The sequence below is a fragment of the Lepidochelys olivacea genome, assembly GCF_965140295.1.
Source record: "Lepidochelys olivacea isolate rLepOli2 genome assembly, chromosome: 1".
Taxonomy (NCBI): domain Eukaryota; kingdom Metazoa; phylum Chordata; order Testudines; family Cheloniidae; genus Lepidochelys; species Lepidochelys olivacea.
The window spans coordinates 193,956,117-193,976,788 of record NC_140411.1 but is presented as its reverse complement, the minus strand read 5'-3'; the positions used below and the strand labels follow the sequence as shown (position 1 = coordinate 193,976,788).

The 20,672-nt window shown below is 41.0% G+C and overlaps 1 protein-coding gene across 1 annotated transcript; it reads left to right on the top strand.

Annotated features, from left to right (window-relative positions):
* The first annotated feature begins 810 nt into the window (after window positions 1-810).
* On the top strand, window positions 811-19,945 carry ABHD10 (abhydrolase domain containing 10, depalmitoylase). Its single transcript, XM_084629935.1, has 5 exons — window positions 811-1,044; window positions 11,651-11,834; window positions 12,912-13,023; window positions 13,911-14,048; window positions 17,095-19,945. The coding sequence occupies exons 1-5, from the start codon at window positions 924-926 to the stop codon at window positions 17,434-17,436; spliced, it is 897 nt and encodes a 298-aa protein (XP_084486061.1). The 5' UTR covers window positions 811-923; the 3' UTR covers window positions 17,437-19,945.
* Window positions 19,946-20,672: the final 727 nt, after the last annotated feature.

Genomic DNA, 20,672 nt, shown 5'->3' with positions numbered 1-20,672 from the left:
GAGCGCAGCCACATAGATGTCAGCAATTCCTGAAGCCCACAGCCTGTACCCTCGCTCACGCTTCAGCCCCCTACCCCAGCCCTGAGCCCCCTCCCGCCCTCTGATCCCCTCAGCCCTAGCCCAGAGCCCCCTCCTGCACCCTAAACGCCTCATCCTCGGGACCCATCCCAGAACCTGCACCTCCAGCGGGAACCCTCACCCCCCCTCCTGCCCCCCCAACCCCCTGCCCCAGTCCTGAGCCCCCTCCCGCCCTCTGATCCCCTCAGCCCAGAGCCCCCTCCTGCACCCCAAACGCCTCATCCTGGGGACCCATCCCAGAACCTGCACCTCCAGCGGGAACCCTCCTGCCCCCCAACCCCCTGCCCCAGTCCTGAGCCCCCTCCCAAACCCCTCATCCTCAGCCCCACCCCGGAGCCCATTCCCCCAGCTGGAGCCTGCGCCCCAGCTCCCCCGCCCGCTGCAAAGTGGGGGGGGGGAGGAGGGGCGTTCCGTTTTCTGCTGTTAGAACGTTGGCAACCTGGCGGGGCAGGCGGTTTGTTCTGCCGGGAACGCGGCATATGCCCCGGGCACGGCAGGACTCCCCCTGCTTGGGGCTGGCCCAAGCTCTCCCTGGCGCTGATTGGCGCCTGCACCTCCGACGAATGAGGATCCCTCCCTCCCCAGGGGACCAATGAGTCAGCTCCCCAGGCTCGGCCTCAAGGCGCACGCGTACTCCCCCTTGCCTGTCCGCCTCCAGGAGGAGGCGCCTGCGCAGTCCTCCCTCTGTTTTGGTCACGCGCAAGCGCCTGCGCACTTTCTCGTAGTCTGGTTTTTAAGCGCCGACGCAGCGTCTGTATCACGTTGGAGGGCGCCCGCTCAGCTGGGAACGCAACGGCGCATGCTCAGTTCTTCCCCAAGCTACCGGGAAACGACGAGGGCGGGCCATGGCAGCGGCGGGCGGCGGGATCTGGGCGCTGTGGTTGCGGGGACTGACCTGGGGCAGGGCCGCTGCCCGCTGCGCGGGGTCCGGGGCCGGCCGCGCCTCGCTGCTGCTGCGGTCTGCGGGTAAGCGCGCGGCCAGGCCGTTACCTGCGCCCAGCCCGGCTCAGGCGGCCCTGGGGGGCGGGGCCTGGGCGCGCTCTGCTGTGACGTGGGTCCCGCCCGCGGGCGGGGAGGGGGCCTGGGTCCTTTGGAGGAGCTTTGTCAGCACGTGATCCCTGTGGACCCCCTCCCCCCCCCCGCCCCCGTGCTGTTTACGGGGGAGGGGAGCCCTACCACCCTTCGGCCCTCCAGGGTTGGATGTCACTCGTTCTTGTTGCCCTGGTGTCAAGACTGGGGTTGCCCCCCGTCGGGCTTTTCCCAGGAGCGCTTCTTTTCTCGAAGTAACTGCCTGAGGGCGTCTGTGGCGTGCTAGGCCCACACCGCTAGCTGCCCCGGGTTCCAGGCTCAGGGTCATCCTGGGTGCCCTGGCGTGTGGCACCTCAGAGGTGGCAACCCTAATCTCGATCTTTTTTGTGGACCGCCGTGCTGGGTGTTCTAGGGGCATACATACATGTAGTGTCCTTTTTCAGAAGTGTAGCTCTTTCTCAGGCTGCTTCATAGTGGGGATGTCAGGGCTGGAGGGCTCATGAGGAAGGTCTCAGCTTGGACAATGCTTCACCCTGCCTTAAGAATATAAGAGCGGCCATACTGGGTCAGACCAAAAGTTCATCTAGCCCAGTATCCTGTCTTCCAACGGTGACCAAGACCAAGTGCCCCAGAGGGAATGAACAGAACAGGCAATCATCAAGTGATCCATCCCCTGTCATCCATTATAAGCTTCTGGCAAATAGAGGCTAGAGACACCAGTCCTGCCCATCTTTGCTAATAGTCATTGATGAACATATTCTCCATGAACTTATCTAGTTGTGTTTTTGTTATTTTGTTTGTTTTTTTTTAAACCCTGTTCTTTTGACATGTAGCTAGGGTCTGACCTATTCTGCCATTGCCTTGTCATCTGTTCATGGTGTGGTGAGGCTTACCATGCCTTCCCACTGCCTTTGATGCTCCACCTTGATCTGAGTAGGCTTCCCCTAAAACACTGTATGCTGGTTACAGCTGACTGTAGATTGCTTTAATAAATATTAAAAGCAGCCTTGAGCCCTTAGGAAGCTTTTAGTCCATACCTTCACTGAAACAAAGTGTGCAAGCCCTTGCAATAAAACAATAAAGGGGAAATGTTAAGTTGTTCACATAGTATTTCTTGAGATATATCAAATCTGTCATTCCAGGAAAATGGCACCAAAATTATCTGAAACAGACTTAGCTTATTTACTACTTAAGTATTATCACCAGGCTGTACAGACAGACCCAATTACATTGTTCTCAACTGAAGTTAGCTAAATTTAATTCAGAACTCACATTTAAGTGCAATTATTTATCTAGACAACATCAGTAGAGTAAAAAGAAAAGGAGTACTTGTGGCACCTTAGAGACTAACCAATTTATTAAGTACTCCTTTTCTTTTTGCGAATACAGACTAACATGGTTGCTACTCTGAAACCCATCAGTAGAGTGTTACCTGTATAACTGTTTCTGAAAGCGGTTGAAATATAATTTAGTCTGTGCAATCCAGCCATATTGTTTCAGCAGAATCGGAGTTCTGAACCAGTTTAGCAATATCAGTCTGTGAGTCTGTTAGATATAGAGGCTGTAGAGAACTTTGATTTTTGAATAATTTGTTATATACCACTTAAACTGGAGCTACAAAATGTACAGTAACTGTGAACAAATTTATTTCTTTTACTGGTAGTTATTCCCCTTTCCACATGGTACTATCAATACCAATACAAACACGTTTTGTACTGAGGTAACTGCATCCCCACTTATACTGCTAAACCATACCAGTATAGTTAAAGTGGTGCACTTTTTCCAGCACTGTATGGACAAGGAGTGGAAGAGGACAGGAATGTTCCTTTGGCCAAAATTCTTTCCTTTCCTCTCCCCTGTTTTATACACTCCTTTCCCATAGATAAGTGTTTGTGCTATATACTGACTGTTTACCACTTTTCACCTTTGAATTGCAGTCATTTCTACTTTGGTTTGTATAATTTGAAGCACTTATAAAAGCCATATATAAAGTATGAACTACATGGTTCATGTGTTGTCATCTCATACTATTTGTCAGGAAAAGTAAAGGGGAGGAGTCATGACAAAAAGGGCTCAAGGTGTGGTAACTATATATATTCAAAGCTGTTTACCATGAACAGTGTTTTGTATCCCAAAGATCTTTTTTTTTTTTCTTCTATGTTTGTGCTGAGTTGAATGAGTTATTGAGAACATAGAAGTTGCTGTACAGAAATTGATAAACCCAGATTAGCTTTCCAAATTTTCAGGCATCTGCCTGCTTGGGTGGATCAGATTGTAGGTTCAGGGCCAATTTAAAAAAAAATTGATGGAGGGAGGAACATTGCTTTTAGGTTCTCTGTCTGCCCAGAATAGCATTAGATTTTTTTCTTTTTTTTTTTTTAGCTTGTACTGTCTCTTCTTTTTAATTCTTTGGTGTGCAAACAACCCCTTCGACTACAGAACAAGATAATATACCAGACTACAGACAATGCTGTTAAATGCACTGTGCGAACTGAAAAAGTATAAAAGGTTTTTTTGCTTTTCATTGTGATAGTAACCTTTTTAAAAAAACAATTCTTCAAACATGACTAACTTTTTGCTTCAAAGTACTATAGCAGCTTTAAAGAGCAATGGTCAATATTTACTGTCTTACTTATCAACATAGTGTATCTGTTGCAAGTTATAATTGTGCACACATGTAAGTAAAAAGGAGATGTTGTGAACATAGCCTTTAGGGTAACAGGAGGCTAGATCTTAGTTGCTGCAGGACAGTTCTGTGGTGTGATACTGTCAAGGTCCACTTGTTTTAATGCCTAGCATTTCTGTATCTACTGAACTACATCACTAGGTCAACCTTGAATTAATATTATAGAGGCCCAGCAGATTTTATTTGGGTATGCATTTGTTTTTCATTAGTGAAAGGTTGGTCACTGGAAATTATTAATGTGTCAATATTATATAGTGCTTATGATATAGCTTTAAGAATCTGAGCTAATATGTCAAAAGGTTCAGACTCACCTTAGCATTTCACAGATCATATATAGGAGGGGAAATGTTCCCAAATGACTTTGCTTCGTTGACAACTGAAAAGCTGCTAAAAAGTGGATTTAATTTTAAATATTATAGAAACCCATGAGGTCTTTTGAAGTATACAGTATATGAGCATTTTCTTAATCTCTCCAATGTGTAAAACTAATTCAGCCATAAATTTGCATCAAGCTTAATGGCACTGAAGCCTTCAGCCTAGTCTGTGTTTTCAAAAGTGAAAAGCCTTGTGTGGCCATCTTGAATTAGTGTGCCTGTATGTGTTCCTCTAACTAAACTAACAATTATTTATTGTGTTCAATACACCAATAAAAATCTGACTTGGTTTATAATTATGTAGTGGAAATCAGTGGTTCTCAACTGGGGGTATGTGGCCCGTTATGGGACTGAGAGTCAGGTTCAGGGGATCTACTAGCTCTGAGTCCTGATGCCCTGTGGGGTATAAGCCCCAAGCCCATCAGGGGAGTTGAGGGGTAGGTACCAGGGATGTTGCCCCCCGCCCCCCAAACTGCAGCCCCAGAGCAGAGTAGTCCTGGGGCAGTTCCACACCCCTATCTCTACTCCCCACCACCCTTCCTCCCCCACAGGCCCTGCTTCCTGGCCAGGTTGGAGGTGGGGAGCCAGGCAGTGCGGGGCAGTGCCATAGGGTGGGCAGCCACAGCGCTCCCCTGTCGTCTCCTGCTGCTGCCCAGGGTTGTGGCTGCTTCTCAGTCAAAGGGGGTTGGGAGCTGCTCCTGCAGCCAGTAAGAGCTGCCCAGGTGGGGGGACACGGCTCTAGGGTGGCCAGAGCCCTTGTGGAGCAGTGACCGCAACCTTCCCAGCACATAGCCCCTAGCTACTCCCTGAATGCACCCTGAGCTACCCCCGTGCCTGCATACTGCCCCTAGCTTTTCCTCTCCCTGCACCATGATTGGTTTTCAAACTTTTTGAGCTGAGTGCTCCCCCCTCTTCCCCCTCCAAGTTATAATTTGTGGATGCATGCCCCCTACAACCCAGACAAGGTGGGCTGAGGTGAATCTGGGAGTGAAGGTGATGCTCCCTCCCCAGGCCCTGCTGTGCAGAGCTGGCCCAAGCCCTGGCAGGTCTTGCTCCCTTCCAAAGTAGAAATCAACTATGCCGAGGGCCCCCTTGCCCAGTGGCTAGCACTAAAGCCCCAAGCCTGCCCTTCCACCCGCTGGGCCCTGGAGTTTTCATAGCATGTTGCGGGGGCTCAGAAGGAAAAAGGTTGAGGAAACCCCTGATGTAGATGATTTGTCCTACCCTAACTAGGCCCTCCAATTTAACTGTTCTAATATGTGCAAGACCATGGAAATTTTCAAACCTCAGTAACTTGTGGGTAGTGGGACAACATGAACTATAAGAACAACTTGTGTGTCTGCATGGGCAAAAATCCCCCAAATCACACAGTGAGGAATCTGTACCTCTTTAGCAGATGGTCATTAGAAATTGTGTCCGTATACTCTTTTCCAAGCAAATGCACTTCTGACAGATTAAATTTATCAGGTTTCAGAGTAACAGCTGTGTTAGTCTGTATTCGCAAAAAGAAAAGGAGTACTTGTGGCACCTTAGAGACTAACCAATTTATTTGAGCATGAGCTTTCGTGAGCTACAGCTCACTTCATCGGATGCATACTGTGGAAACTGCAGAAGACATTATATACACAGAGACTATGAAACAATACCTCCTCCCACCCCACTGTCCTGCTGGTAATAGCTTATCTAAAGTGATCATCAAGTTGGGCCATTTCCAGCAGAAATCCAGGTTTTCTCACCCTCCGCCCCCCCACACAAACTCACTCTCCTGCTGGTAATAGCCCATCCAAAGTGACCACTCTCTTTAAAATGCATATGATAATCAAGGTGGGCCATTTCCAGCACAAATCCAGGTTTTCTCACCCCCGCAGCCCCCCTCCAAAAACCACACACGCAAACTCACTCTCCTGCTGGTAATAGCTTATCCAAAGTGACCACTCTCCTTACAATGTGCATGATAATCAGGGTGGGCCATTTCCAGCATAAATCCAAGTTTAACCAGAAAGTCGGGGGGGGGGGTAGAAAAAAACAAGGGGAAATAAGTTACCTTGCATAATGACTTAGCCACTCCCAGTCTCTATTTAAGCCTAAATTAATAGTATCCAATTTGCAAATGAATTCCAATTCAGCAGTTTCTCGCTGGAGTCCTCCAAGCAGAAATAGAATAAAACAGACAGGGAAAAAAGACAACCACAACAGAGAGATACTTATGTTAAAAGTACTCTTCATTGCATACCATGAATTTTAAGCAGCATTGTTCATAGTGGTAGTGTTCATCTTAAAAGCTTGGAGGAGGGCAGGAATGATAAATTATCAGAATCCTACTGGACAGAAATGACATGTAAATTTGGTAGCCTTTTGTGCTATGCATTTTCACATGTTATTCCAGATGCAGCCTTCAGTTCAGACGTACAGCATTCGGTATCTCCTCTGTCACATATCCTTGTTGATAACTGGTTTCTTGCTCTTATGGTATGTGGAGAGAGAAAACCAGATACTTTTGCTTAGGCTTTTTAGCTGACATGACAAATGTGGTCATCTTTATCTGAAAGATCAATCTAACAACTCCAGCTAAAATGCTGGTTTCATCCTGGTTCTGTACAATAAATAAAGGCTCCAAGGAATCATTATAGTCCATCATGTCATCTTAGGTACATGATAAGGGCTTTCTAAAGATGGCATTGAAACTAGAGAACTATATTTAAATGACATTGAGGAACTGATCACTCAGTTTCCTTGCTTTTATGGGTGAAGCTCAGTCTTGAACCAGTTTCTTTGTGTCAGTATTTCAGCAGTTGCTGAAAAGTAACTATTCTTCCCATTATATAGGGTTGGGATACCTAGTAATGGAGTCATTATGACTTAATAAAATGGTATCAGAACCAGATCCCCGTTCTTAACTGTCTGTCACTTTTTTCATCTTTGTTGCAATATCTAGACACGCAATGTTAAGTCCATGATTTATCACCATTTTGGAGCGGGGATCCTTAAGTTTCTTGCAACTACCCCTAGTCTCCATGCTACAGCCCCATTTCACTCAACATTGCCATGTCCAGTAATAACCAGAGGGGTTAGAGCTGCACAGGAAGCTTCTCCCATCAGGAGTAAATTTGCTTCCTTTAGAATACACCTATTCCTGTGGCCTAGGGAGCGTTCCCTTTATTAGAATGCATTTCTTGAACTTAAAAATTGACATTTTTTTGTTTTTGTTTCCACTCACTTTTGAGTGAACAGGACATGAAAATTTGGCTTTAAATCTCTGAAATTTTCCCCTACCTATTAATCATAAGCCTTTTATATTTAACTGGTAACTTGATCATCTTCTAAACAGCAATTCAAACAGTTACTTTCCTTGTGTTTGGGATTGGTTCTTTCTGCTAAACGGAGAAGCTTATTGAAATATCTTCTACAGTATTACTTGGAGGATGCTTTATCTAGCTGCAGTGGGACTCTTGAAAATATTGTTTTATTGTTATTAAGATAACTACTGTATTAAGAGACTTCATGGGGAAGACTGGCTTCAGTCTGAGTTTAAAATTGTTTGGCAACAAGTTGATTCCTCTAAGTATGACAGTGACTTCAAAATATTTTCAGGATGTTAGTGGTATGTACTCTTCAGTATCTCCAGAAACTAACTTTGCCTTTTAATCTGTGATTAATCTGGTAAAATTTTCACCCAAAATAACCATTTCATTTTGAGTCAGCAAATTTTGTCAACTTACTGAAATTGCCTAATGGCAGTGAGTTTATGGGAGCATACTGTTGTTTACTTACTGGTACATCTGTGCTATCTCTCAACATTGGGGACGGTTTGTACCACTTGAGTATTCTCTAATATTCAGCCAGCCTTTTATACCGAAACATTTTTATGATAAAGGATTTTAGTTTTTAGAAAGCCCTTGTGGCAATTCTGTCTTTTCATTGAAGCTTTTCTGAGCTTCATTTTATTAATTTTGAAATTAAATCAAGAAAAAACTGCTGTTGTAACTTCTTAAATAAGTGATGGATTTCATTCTCTGACTGAAGTTATCATACAGCAATAAATGTACTTGAACTTGCCTTTCAGAGGTTGGCTGTCTAACTACAGTGTTGCTAGTAGAGGGGTATACTTTTTTTAAATTTGAAATTAATCATTTTGTGTGTCAGTATTTGTACTTAATTAACGTAATTGAACAGTTATTTCCATTAGATACAGTTAACTTAGCTAAGGTGCCATGAGATGGAATAGTCAATTACAAGCAGCTCATTGTTGGTTCTAGAAAGGTTTAAGGATTTGAAATGAGGTGTTTGGCTATCACTGCTCAAAATTTAATGCTCCCAATGAGTCCAAGGATCTGAATTGTGTTCTTTACTGATACAGAATATTAAAATTACAAAGGAGAATGTGAAAAATGACCAGCATTGAGCATGCTCAATTCATATGAGGAATCAGAAGAGAAGGCATGAGGTTGTAATACACATTGATTGAAGTAAAACCCCTCAACTCAGGGATCTAGCTTAAAAAGTAGTGGTATTAATACATAGCAAGCATTTTTTCTGGCCATTGAGACTTTCATAGTGATAGAAAGGGTCCACCAAACTTGGTTTCTGATCGCACAAAGCAGACCCGCCACTATCAAAAGCCCAGTGGCGGGAAATGATGCAGGCAATCTTTGTTGTATCAATTATGTAAACGGCCTAGACAGGCGACTGTCATTTTAGCATGTAGTATAATAACTAGATAGTGTCTCCATTGATGTTATTAAATGATTTAGTAGTGACAGGGGGTTTTGGAACTGAAGTAACTGAGTCCAGAGGAGATTTAAAAAAGTGAGTTGGCTTAATAAGACCTTTACTGAACCTCAGATGGTAGAGAGGAGAATGTCTAGAGTTTCCATAGATCTCCTTTGCTAAAAGTATCTAGCAAGATAACGTGTGAAAAGATAATGAAACAATAACTCCTAATCACAGTTGTTACCTCATCAGCACAGACTCTCATGGTTGATCAGACTTTGCAGAGGGGTCATATTTCTAGCAACGTCTAAAAGCTGCTTTTGCCAAATTAATCATTTTATGATTGAGCCATAAATCACAGGATAGCTTTAGGCCTTGCCAGACTCAAATATCAAATACAACTGTAGCAGAGCAAGCAGCAATGTTGCCTGAAGACTTTCTATAACTTTTTACATGATTTTTTTTCTTCAAGCTGGGTGGATTGATTTTAAATCACAGATCTTAGTTTGCAGAGCTGTGATTTAAAAGAAAAAAAGAAAATTATTCTTTAAATCAGCAAGCAAGAAACCTTGATTTAAGTCATTTGATTTTAATAGCATTTTATATTTATACATTTTATCTATTTTTCATATAAAAAGGTTGGGTTTTTTCCATTGATTGATAACCATTCAAACACATTGATTTACACCTAAATATAACCATTATACTAAACTTGATTTTTTTTTGCATACTATCTGTATGCGCTCATTTAAGCAGTTATATAGAACTTGTTAATTTTTAGCTTTATGATGTTAGAAAACGATGAACGATGGATAAGAAAAAAGTTTATCACAACAGGTTTTAATTTAAAATGAATATGTTTATTAAGCAAAGCAAGTGTTATTTAAATTTGGTGAAATGGAACTTATTGTTCCAGGTCTCCACATGTCCTTCAAGATTTTAAAATTAATAAGAGAACGAGATCTACGACTAGTTTTATGCATAGATTGAAAGAGGAAAACAAGCATTGCTGTTTTTTCAACTCCCAGTTGATTTTTTTTTATTTATTTTATTTTAAATTATATGAAGGAACTAGTCATTGAACTGAACTAATTGGATATATTGAAATGAAGAACATATTGTCTCTATAGTGGTAGAAGAGGCTACCGCTGTCAAAAGCTGGTTTAGCCCTTCAACAAACGCTGATTCCAGGTGCTTAGCCAGTGACTTCCACCAGTTCAGTGGTTTGACTTTCTTTAAAACTTCAGCAGCAAACATGTGCTGCTGAATACAATTTTTTTGTATTTAATTTAAATGATTTTAAGTTATTTTAATAAGTTTAGGCCTTAATATAGGTTGTCAATTTCAGATTTAATTTTAAATAGCTTTATTTTTAGAAAGTGAATTTGTATTTAATTTAAACTAAAAAAAAAAATTTTTTAAAAACAATGCTTACCCGTTTGTAAAAGAGATTTTGTGTCTTGTTTTCAGATGCTAGAATTTCACACCTTCAGCTTCTTCTTTTATATGATATAGAAGCCTATGTTATGTGGATGAAGAACTGAATAGCAAATTTAGAAAACGACATTTCACAGGAGCTTTACTCAGCAATGAAAACCCACTGGTATCCACTCTCAAGCCTGTTGTTTCAAAGAGTAGTGTCTGTACACCTACAAGTGACAGGAAGACCAAGTGTCAGTTCTAAGGTTTTTGTTGTTTTTTTGTTTTTTTTAAATTGGGCAACTTGAGAACATGGTGTTCAAGACTCCAATACATGAAATTCTAAGACTTCTAGGTTTTTCTGATTAGTAAGCTGAAAAAAGAGGAAAATGTGTTTGATTTTTTTCCTCGTTGATACATACTGTTGAGACTGTATAAGTAGCACCAATTTAGGATGGAGTTATGAGTCTTGGAAAAAAAGCTTTTACCATACAGATTTCTGATTGCCCCATTAATATTGAAGAATCAATTGAAAAGGAACAAAATAACTAGCAGTAGTCTCCAGACTAAGTTGGCATTACTGGGATGATGTTTGTTGCGCTACTAAAGTTTGACTAACCTTTTATTTATTGAATTTCTGTTGGGCTCTCCGTACAGTAATGTTACTTGCATGTATTGGTTTTCTTATGCTGGAAAATTTCAAAGCTTGTTTCATTGTTCTCACCTCCTCCCAACCGATCCCCATTCTGTTTAACATTGATTACAGTGGGACTCTGGGCAGGAGATGGTCTGGGTTTTTAGTTCTCTGTGGAGGATTGATTGCCTTTGATTGTAGCTTGTTCCACACCTATGGTACCATGTAAATAATAACTTCACTTCTTAAGATTAATTTTGAAAAACCTACTTCAGAATAGCAGAGAGGCAAATAAAAAGGAAGCACAAATAAATAACTTTAGTTATCCGGTTAGTTTAAATTTATTGAGGAAATATGAAATTAACATCATTAACAAATCAAGATTCAGTAACGTTCAGTTGTGTGCAAACCCTTTTAAAAACTGGCAAGGGTTAGTCAATCACGTTTCTGATTAGAGTGAAACTGTTAGTATTGAATGACTTGAATATCATCTTGCTTTTTTCATCCGGATAGCTGGGGGGTCCCTGAAGATTTGAAATTGTCCAAATAGATAGTATTGAACATAATTGCCAAGCTGTGTTGTGATTGACTGTTTTACTTAAACTAAAATATTTTGTTTCAAGATGATTTCTAATGTTTTCTGGTATCTTACCGCAAGTACTTAAGTATTTCTGATGATGATTTTCTTTATAAAATGTCTTTTTTTTGTTTTTTCTAAAGCTTGCAGACAGAAGTCATCAATCAGTTTCCTTAGTCGACCTGATCGTCCAAATCTAGCTTATAATAAGATAAAAGGCAAGAACCCAGGTGTTGTCTTCCTCCCAGGCCTTAATTCAAATATGAATGGGCAGAAAGCAGTTGCACTCGAGGACTTCTGCAAATCTCTCGGTCATGCCTTTGTAAGGTACAGTCAAGAAGATTGGTTAGAGAAACTAGCATGTATTATAGTATGGCAGCCAGAAATGAGGAATTCTGTGAAAATACGTCTAAGATGCTGAAAATTCTTCCCCCACTTCAGCCTGTTAGATTTTGATTGAAAGCATGCAATATAAGAGAACATCTGCTTCTTGTGATGGTGTCACTGCCAATCTGTTTCGGAGATATGTTCATCTTTTCTATGCAGAGGTTATTTAAATCAGTAAAATGAATTTTTCAGCACACTTGCATGACTCATTGAAATTGTAATTATCTCTGTTCTAACCTGAGTGATATGCTTCATGAAATAGAGTATCAGAATAAAAATGAAAAATCTTTGAAATTGGAAATCTTCACTTATATTATGGTTAATACATATAAATTAAATAATTACTGCATGCTTAAACTCTATCCTGTGTTGGTGGACTTCTGCTTGGAGCCCCGGGATTTGGGCCTTAGAACAGAGCTCTCGTTTTAGCTCTTGTATAGAATGCTATTTGTGATGTCTCCACTGCTAAATCTTATGAATACTGATTAGTGTCTATTGGTCAAGTATCTTGAGTGGGTTTAAAGGAGTATACTAGTGAAAGGAGTTGCATAGTACAGATGAAACATTGTTTTAAGAAGGTACAGAATGTAATAAGGATGTACAGTCTCAGTACTTGACAACACATTTATGAACCATGTATAGTATATGAAGGAGACGCTTGCCATGAAAAAATCATGTACGTCTTTGGCTCGTTCTTCAAGGACAGTCCTGTCCATATGTCCGGGTTAAATTTGGATTTGCAGATTTAATGAGCTAGTTTAGTGCATGGGTGCACTGCATCTCCTAGTTGTCTCGTGCTCGCAAATCCCTATGTATATGATTTGACGTCTAAGAGTAACTTTCTCTCTCAACTGAAATTTCTGCAAACCTCGATGATTATGAGGTATGTTGTCTTTATTGCAATTGTTTAATTCTGATTAATAGTCAAGAGTATTGTTCCTGTTCTGTGTAGGTACTGTCTGATGCAGCTTGTTTTGTAAGTAATATTAAATTTTTATCTCGACTGTTAACTTGCAGATTTGATTATACAGGATGTGGAAGTTCGGATGGTAATCTTCAAGAGTGTACGGTTGGAAAGTGGAGGAAGGATGTTTTGTCTGTACTGGATGAACTCACAGATGGACCACAGGTTATATTTTATTTTTAAATATAGCAGAAACTGTTCTCCCAAGTTAAAGCATTACATAGCCAGAAATACAGTTTAACGGTCCTTGTGAATGATCTTCTATAAAAAAAAAAAAAAAAGAATTACCTTTATACTCATTTCTGGTTTGAGTTGTTTCAAATGGAACAAAAACATGTAAGTCATGAAGTACCTTACACAGGGATGGAGGTGCTGATCAACAAGCTAATAGCAATGGACATAACATTGTAGAACAACACTAAATGTAAAATAAAGTAGGTTAGGTAATGAAACAATTTGAGGAGAAACCATTTTAGTTCAAAACAGAATAAAGTCAAGAAGTCAGTGTTAAGCTGTCCATTGCATAGATACCATGGCAATGGTCGCTTTCAAATACTACATACAGCTCAGTTTAAATTAATGAGGGAGTTCTACTAAGTAATTCTAATGTAGCTCAGAGCGAATATTAGAACTATTGTAATGTGTTAAAACTTGTTTTGTGTGGTGTTTGTCTGACTTTTATTAATGAGAAGAAAGAAACATCAAATGTTAAAGCACTTCCACAGCTGGAAAAATAAAAAGTAAAGTACTTGACACTCAACTACATTTCAGTTCTCATTTTGTTTACAGTGGGTCAGTCTGAAAAATCAATAACTTGCCCCACCGAACAAAAAACAGTAGTTAAAAGCCAGATCTTGTGATGCTTACTCGGGCAAAATTCCCACTGGAAATGACAGCAGTTCTGCTGGGTAAGGGCAGCAAGATTATGCCCCAGGGTTAAGTAGCTAAACAAAACTGAAAATATTTTGGTTTAATTAAAAAAAAAAACAGTAAATTTTAGATTAAAAAAATCACTGACTTTTTCTTGTTTTTTTTTCAAATTTTATTTTAAGATTCTAGTGGGATCCAGCTTAGGTGGATGGCTTATGCTTCATGCAGCAATAGCTCGTCCAGAAAAGGTGGCTGCTTTAGTCGGAGTAGCTGTAGCTGCAGACTATCTTGTAACAACTTTTAAACAACTTCCCCTTGAGGTAAATGCTAATGGCTTTAAATGTTCTGTTTTTGCAAATTTTGAAAACTTGCTGGTGTGAAATCCCTTTACGAGAAGTTTTCATTTTGTGTCGTATGGTTAAATGGACTGTAAGAGTTGATGAGTGAACAGCCTGCAAAATAGTGAAATTTCTGAGTGAAATTGTCAGAATTAGTTAAAATGAAGACTTGTTACAACCACCGTATATAGGAGCCTTAATTGTGGACCAGGGACTCGTTGTGTTAGGCACAGTACAAACACAAAACAAAAAGATAATTCCTGCCCCAAGCAACTTAAAATCTAAGTATAAGAAAAAGAGACATCGGATGGATGGAGTACAAAGACAGTATTGGTCAGCATAATAGGCAGTGGTCTCATCACACCAGCAATCTAACTATTGTCAGGATTTTGTAGGCATCACGGCAAAGAGTTCTGAGGAGGGTTATGAAGGGGGATAAGAGGTAGGTAGCTCTGCACTTTTTACCAGGAGCACCTCCCATATATTAGGAGCAGCAAAGGAGAAAGCAAAAAGATGCTGGTTTGAAAATTTAACAAGTGGCCCATTGAGGCTGGTAACATGGACTGAACAGAGGCAGGAATTGACATTTCAATAGTGAATGAGAGATAAGTAGGGTGGAGATAAGCAGTGAAGAGCCTTGAAAGTGAAGACGTAGCTCATATTTGATAGAGAAAAGGAACTGGGAGGTCGGTGCAGGGGCATGGGAAAAGAGTGGTGATAGAGTGGTGATGTGGTCAAAGCAGCAGACTAAGAAAATGATATTTGAAGAAGCATTCTGAGTGGATATGAATGGGGAAAAATGGCATTTGTCAAGGCCAAAGGGAAGAATGTTGTAGTAATTGAGACGTGAGATGATTAGGGCTTGGATAAGTCTTAGTTTCGTGGATGGATACGAAGGTTGTTTTTTAAAGATCTTGTGCAGAAAGATCTAAAGGGAGAGCCTGACTGAGGACCTAGAGAGAAGTCTGAGTCAAATGACTTCTGGGATATGGGTCTGAATGACAGGCAGGATGATTGAGCAAAGAGTTGGGGAGGGAAAGAGTGAGGTAAGTGTAGCTATTCTATGTCAAAGGCTAGAAAGTAACTTCATATACCAACACTACTGTGACAGATAGGGCAATTTCCTGCAATATCTTTGGAAGATCTTACAGTGTTAAGTTGAAATAGCTTTGGAATCCTTTGTGTCATGAATGCAAAATTGATGTATTATTGTGGGATTGTACATGACATCTCTTGGGGAAGAATATGGGGCCAGTGTAAACCCTGGAGAAGTGTAATAAGCTTCAAAGGACTATTTCAAACGATATGCCAGACAAAAAGGAACTTTTGGGACAAACCAAGTTAAATGGGTTCGCTAGGAAGTACCTGCGGGGAGGTGAATGCAGGTTCCTATCCCAACCTTTTTGAAGCTGTGCCCTGAGGGGAGACCCATTGTCTGATTGATTATTCATGGTCTCTGAAGACACAAGTGAAAGAAAGGTATATGCCTATGGGTGCTTGTTCAGAGTAAAAGCTTGTCTGAACTTGAAACCACACACCCTCTGGTGGGGTTTCAAGGACCGATAGCTTACCAGAGCCCTCGTTGGAGTTGGAGGTGATCTCTGGTAAGCTTATTAGCCTGCGTGTAGGTTTTATTGTTTTAGTAGGTCTTCTGTAATGCTTTCATCTTAAGAGTAAATGTGCATGCTTAGGAAAAAGCTGTGTGGTAACTTGTAACTGTGGCAATTACACTGTTTATAGCCTCTGAAAAAGCAAAGCACAGACACAGGCCTGTTTAAGTAGTCTGTCTTTCTGGGGAATTCACAGTGTAGGCAGGGAGCTGTGCAGCCTGGACATACCCCTATCAGGAGCAAGAGATACGGGTCTCTCAACGGAAGAGAGGTAACAGCTGAGGGTCTGGGAGACTAAAATGTGTGTCCTTGCTGGAGCACAGAGTGGGAATACAGGTACAGTTGTGACAACTACTTTTAAGGTTGCAAATGAACTTTCAGTTGAATCTGACTTAAATTTGGTAGGTTAGATATGGGGTTGAAGTAGGATTTTTCTGCATAATTTGAAACCAACTGGATTTGGGCTCCAAATTTGACACAGTAATTATTGAAGTATTCATCTGAGTGCAGAACTCCAGCATAGTAGCTTTTTGGCTCTTGCTAGCGATACCTTATAATATAACCTGACCTCAAGGGTGGAGGGAAGGAATGTCCACCAAAAAGCTTTGGGGTGGGAGGGTTTGGTTTTGATGGGCTTCCTAAATGTGTCTCTCTTTTTGTGAGCCTTAACTCCTGCATGCTCAAAGAATTTCCCCAGGAAGGAAGGAAGGCCTCGGATCATCTCTCTCTCCCCTCCCCCGCACTGGTAGCCCCCCCGTCTTCATTGGGTCCCCTTCCTTGGTGATTTCTTTGGGAGTTCCAAAGGAATGAAACCCTGAGCCTCTGGAGACTTGGGGGAAGTCAGTTGAGATTGGAGGGTGCAGGGGTCTTCGGATGGGGGAAAGCAGATCAGGTAATATTTCCACCTCTCCCTTTCTGTGGAGCTCCTGAGGTGTGATAGAGGAGAGAGCTCATGGCAAGCCTTTGGAGGCCAGTGAGTGGAAAAACCCCTATTCCCCATGAGTATTTCACTCATTGACAGTTAGTGAACTCTTCAGAGCCTTGGTTGACTTCACCAGGACTAAAACCGGTTGTAGGGAGCTGCTGAGTCTTTTGGCTGGGTAATGGCTGAGAGGCCTGCTGTGTGAGAGCCTTGAATAGCTGAAGTTTGTGGGAGGGAGATACAGATCGGCTTCTGAGGCTCACTGTGGGTGTTTCCCTCCTGCAAATGTCAGGGGGGTTACAGGAATGGGTCAAATACACCCCTCTTCCTCCTTCTGACCTCAACTGGTAAGGATAAGTTTGTAAGAGTTTGAGGTTTTTTGGGTTTTTTTGCTCTTAGTAATGTGCTAAAAACAGAGTTAAGGGGTCTGGTTGCCTTCTTTAATAGTGAATCGCACTTGTCTGGAATATTCTTTTGCCTTTTCTTTTCTAAATAGGTCCAAAAAGAAATAGAAGAAAAGGGTGAATGGAAGCTGCCAACAAAACACAACGAGGAGGGGTTTTATTGTTTGTCGTACGAGTTCATTAAAGAAGCAGAAAACCACTGTCTCTTGAGCAATCCTATTCCTATAACCTGCCCTATAAAACTTATCCATGGCATGAAGGATGAAGATGTCCCATGGCAGGTATCCATGCAAATTGCAGATCATGTTGTCAGCACAGATGTGGATGTGATCCTCCGCAAAGTTGGTCAGCACCGAATGAGTGAGAAGGATGACATGAAACTTCTTGTGTACACTGTTGATGATTTAATTGACAAGCTGACAACCCTAGCATGAGTTGCATGTTAGCACTAATGCATGAGCTTAACACTCAGATCTCTTCTGTGATTAACCAAAACCTCATTTTTTTTTTATGGCAATGGAACACTGCTGAATCTGGAAGGATGCAAAGGTCACAAAAGAAAGGAAGTGGAGCTTTAACTTCTGTCTCCTTACCTCTGTTTTGTAAATAAAGGTGTTTTCTTAATGCTGCATTTGCACAAATGATAGAAAATGTGAAGAAAATGCTGCTGTTTGTTGGAAAACTTTCCCTCACCTTGATTTCCTGTGACTTTTTTTTTTAAAAAGTTTCCTACACTATTTTGTACTGAAATATGTTTACCTTTCTTACATTTGTGCCAAGGGTTAATGTTTGCTACTATTAGAACTGTACAGTACAACTTAATTTTTAAATTCCTTTTGACATCCTAAAATATTGTGCTTTATGCTTTAACATTTTTCCATTTCTGAGTTCTGAAACTTCTGTCGGAGCCTTCCTACCCCAAGTATGTACCTGAAATGTTCAATTAAACTAATGCCCCTAGAAACAGAATGGGGGAAAATGCAGCATAATAAACCTGGCTTCAAATATAAAATGGAGTTTTAGTATTGATATTAAGCCATAAAACAACTGCACAATATTTTCATATCCTTCGTGCCTGGGATAGTGATGAGCAAGTCTGATTTTGAGTTGCTCAGAATAACTAAAAACTGAAATTTCAGTTCTACAAATGTCTTTCTAAGCTCATTATGCCAGATGAAAAGTAATCACATGGTCATTGTTCTAGGGTCCTGAGGTTGATCTCTACTATTGTATTCTGTAAGAGTTGTGTGTCACTTACATTGAAAGATTTAGATATGTCTGCATCTGTGAATATATTTTATCCTATTAAGGCAGAGTGAAGCAAGGAAGCGGGAGTTGCCCAATATCTCTCCCTAATGTCCTGCAGAAATTTACATACACAATTACGCTTCTTTCAAAAGCTATATGCCCTTCTTTATCTTGGCACATCAGGAAATAATACTTATTTTTCAACATTTGTGGAGCTTCCTATTTATAGAATAGGTTATTTGTGTATCATGAAAGCCTACTCAACCAGTCAGTTCACCCATCTCTGTTTGTGATGCTTTTGACTTTTTTTTGCAACAACTCCGTGACTTTGTCCCATTTACAAGTATGGCTAATATCCATTCCAGGAATGGCTTTTATTAGGTGTAACTACCTTTCCATAGTATTTACATTTGTGGGAACACTAGAAAAGACAGCTGGATGCATTTGCCCTGGGTGAGGTAACCATTTTGACCATACTTCAATTTATCTGGTTTTCTCCCTTTTGATTTCTTGTTACATAGGGGTGGAAGGTATCTTAGCATGTGTGTTTAAAAATGAAAAGGGAAGAAAGGCCATGGCTGACTCATTCTTGCCCTTGAATGGAACACTTAATTAGTAACCAGAACAACTCAATAGACAGCAAACCTAAGCTACATGATAAATTACAAACCTGAACAATTTACAACTGAAACCAAAAGGTGGGCAGTCAGATGTATCTCCTGAGAATATAAATTACCTCAGTAGCTGGATCATGTGTGGATTACATTTCACAAGTTGCTGACCTACTGATCCAAAAATGAACCCTTGTCTATGTGTATGAATTACAAGATGAGCATATCTAGATGGGAGCCTGAAATTGATTACCAAACTAGAGCAATGTTACACCTCAACCATAAGCAAAATCATTTGGCGTTTACTGGTTTCATTTAATTCAAATGGTAAACTGCTCCAGTATGGTAAACTGAGACCCAAGCCACTACAGGGGCAAGCTATTCAGAAGAATCTCACTTGATTATCAAATCCCTAACATTTTTAACATGGAGGTTTTACTATTACTTCAGCAGGGATATAGGGACTTCTGAATGTCTTCCTGTGAAGTGGGGTTTGTGTGGGTTGTTCTCAGCAGTATACAAAATAATACAAGCCTTATAGATTTCAAATTGAACAGGAGAGATGAAATAAAGACTGCTTTAAATAAAAAGGTTGGATACATGCATTTTTTTTTACTCCACACCTTTCGTGGTTTTATAGACATCTATCTTATCTCCCCATACCCCCCCCCATCTTTTATCCAAGCTGAACAGCCCCAGTCTTTAATCTTTCCTCATATGGTAGTTATTTCATCAGTTGCCTAATAATTTTTGTTGCTGTCATAAATATAAAGGGAAGGGTAAACCCGTTTGAAATCCCTCCTGGCCAGGGGAAAGCTCCTCTCACTTGTAAAGGGTTAAGAAGCTAAAGGTAACCTCGCTGGCACCTGACCAAAATGACCAGTGAGGAGACAAGATACTTTCAAAAGCTGGGAGGAGGGAGAGAAACAAAGGGTTTGTGTGTCTGTCTATATTCTGTCTTTGCCGGGGATAGACCAGGAATGGAGTCTTAGAACTTTTAGTAAGTAATCTAGCTAGGTATGTGTTAGATTATGATTTCTTTAAATGGCTGAGAAAAGAACTGTGCTGAATAGAATAACTATTTCTGTCTGTGTATCTTTTTTGTAACTTAAGGTTTTGCCTAGAGGGGTTCTCTATGTTTTGAATCTAATTACCCTGTAAGGTATCTACCATCCTGATTTTACAGGGGGGATTTCTTTATTTCTATTTACTTCTATTTTTATTAAAAGTCGTCTTGTAAGAAAACTGAATGCTTTTTCATTGTTCTCAGATCCAAGGGTTTGGGTCTGTGGTCACCTATGCAAATTGGTGAGGCTTTTTATCCAACATTTCCCAGGAAAGGGGGGGTGCAAGTGTTGGGAGGATTGTTCATTGTTCTTAAGATCCAAGGGTCTGGGTCTGTAGTCACCTAGGCAAATTGGTGAGGCTTTTTACCAAACCTTGTCCAGAAAGTGGGGTGCAAGGTTTTGGGAAGTATTTTGGGGGGAAAGACATGTCCAAACAGCTCTTCTCCAGTAACCAGTATTAGTTTGGTGATGGTAGCGGCCAATCCAAGGACAAAGGGTGGAATATTTTGTACCTTGGGGAAGTTTTGACCTAAGCTGGTAAAGATAAGCTTAGGAGGTTTTTCATGCAGGTCCCTACATCTGTACCCTAGAGTTCAGAGTGGGGGAGGAACCTTGACAGTTGCCCTTCTCTGTACCTTTTCCATTTCTAATATCTTTTCTTGAGATGGGGCGACCAGAACTGCATGCGGTATTCCTGGGGTGGTTGTACCGTGGCTTTATAGAATGACATGATATTTACTGTCC

What these genes read in the sequence shown, in the direction of transcription:
- ABHD10 (XM_084629935.1), top strand. Translation starts at nt 924, where the DNA reads ATGGCAGCGGCGGGCGGCGGGATCTGGGCGCTGTGGTTGCGGGGACTG. An exon ending in GCTGCTGCTGCGGTCTGCGG is followed by an intron (nt 1,045 to 11,650) that starts GTAAGCGCGCGG and finishes TTTTTTCTAAAG; the next exon opens with CTTGCAGACAGAAGTCATCA. An exon ending in AACTCACAGATGGACCACAG is followed by an intron (nt 13,024 to 13,910) that starts GTTATATTTTAT and finishes TTTTATTTTAAG; the next exon opens with ATTCTAGTGGGATCCAGCTT.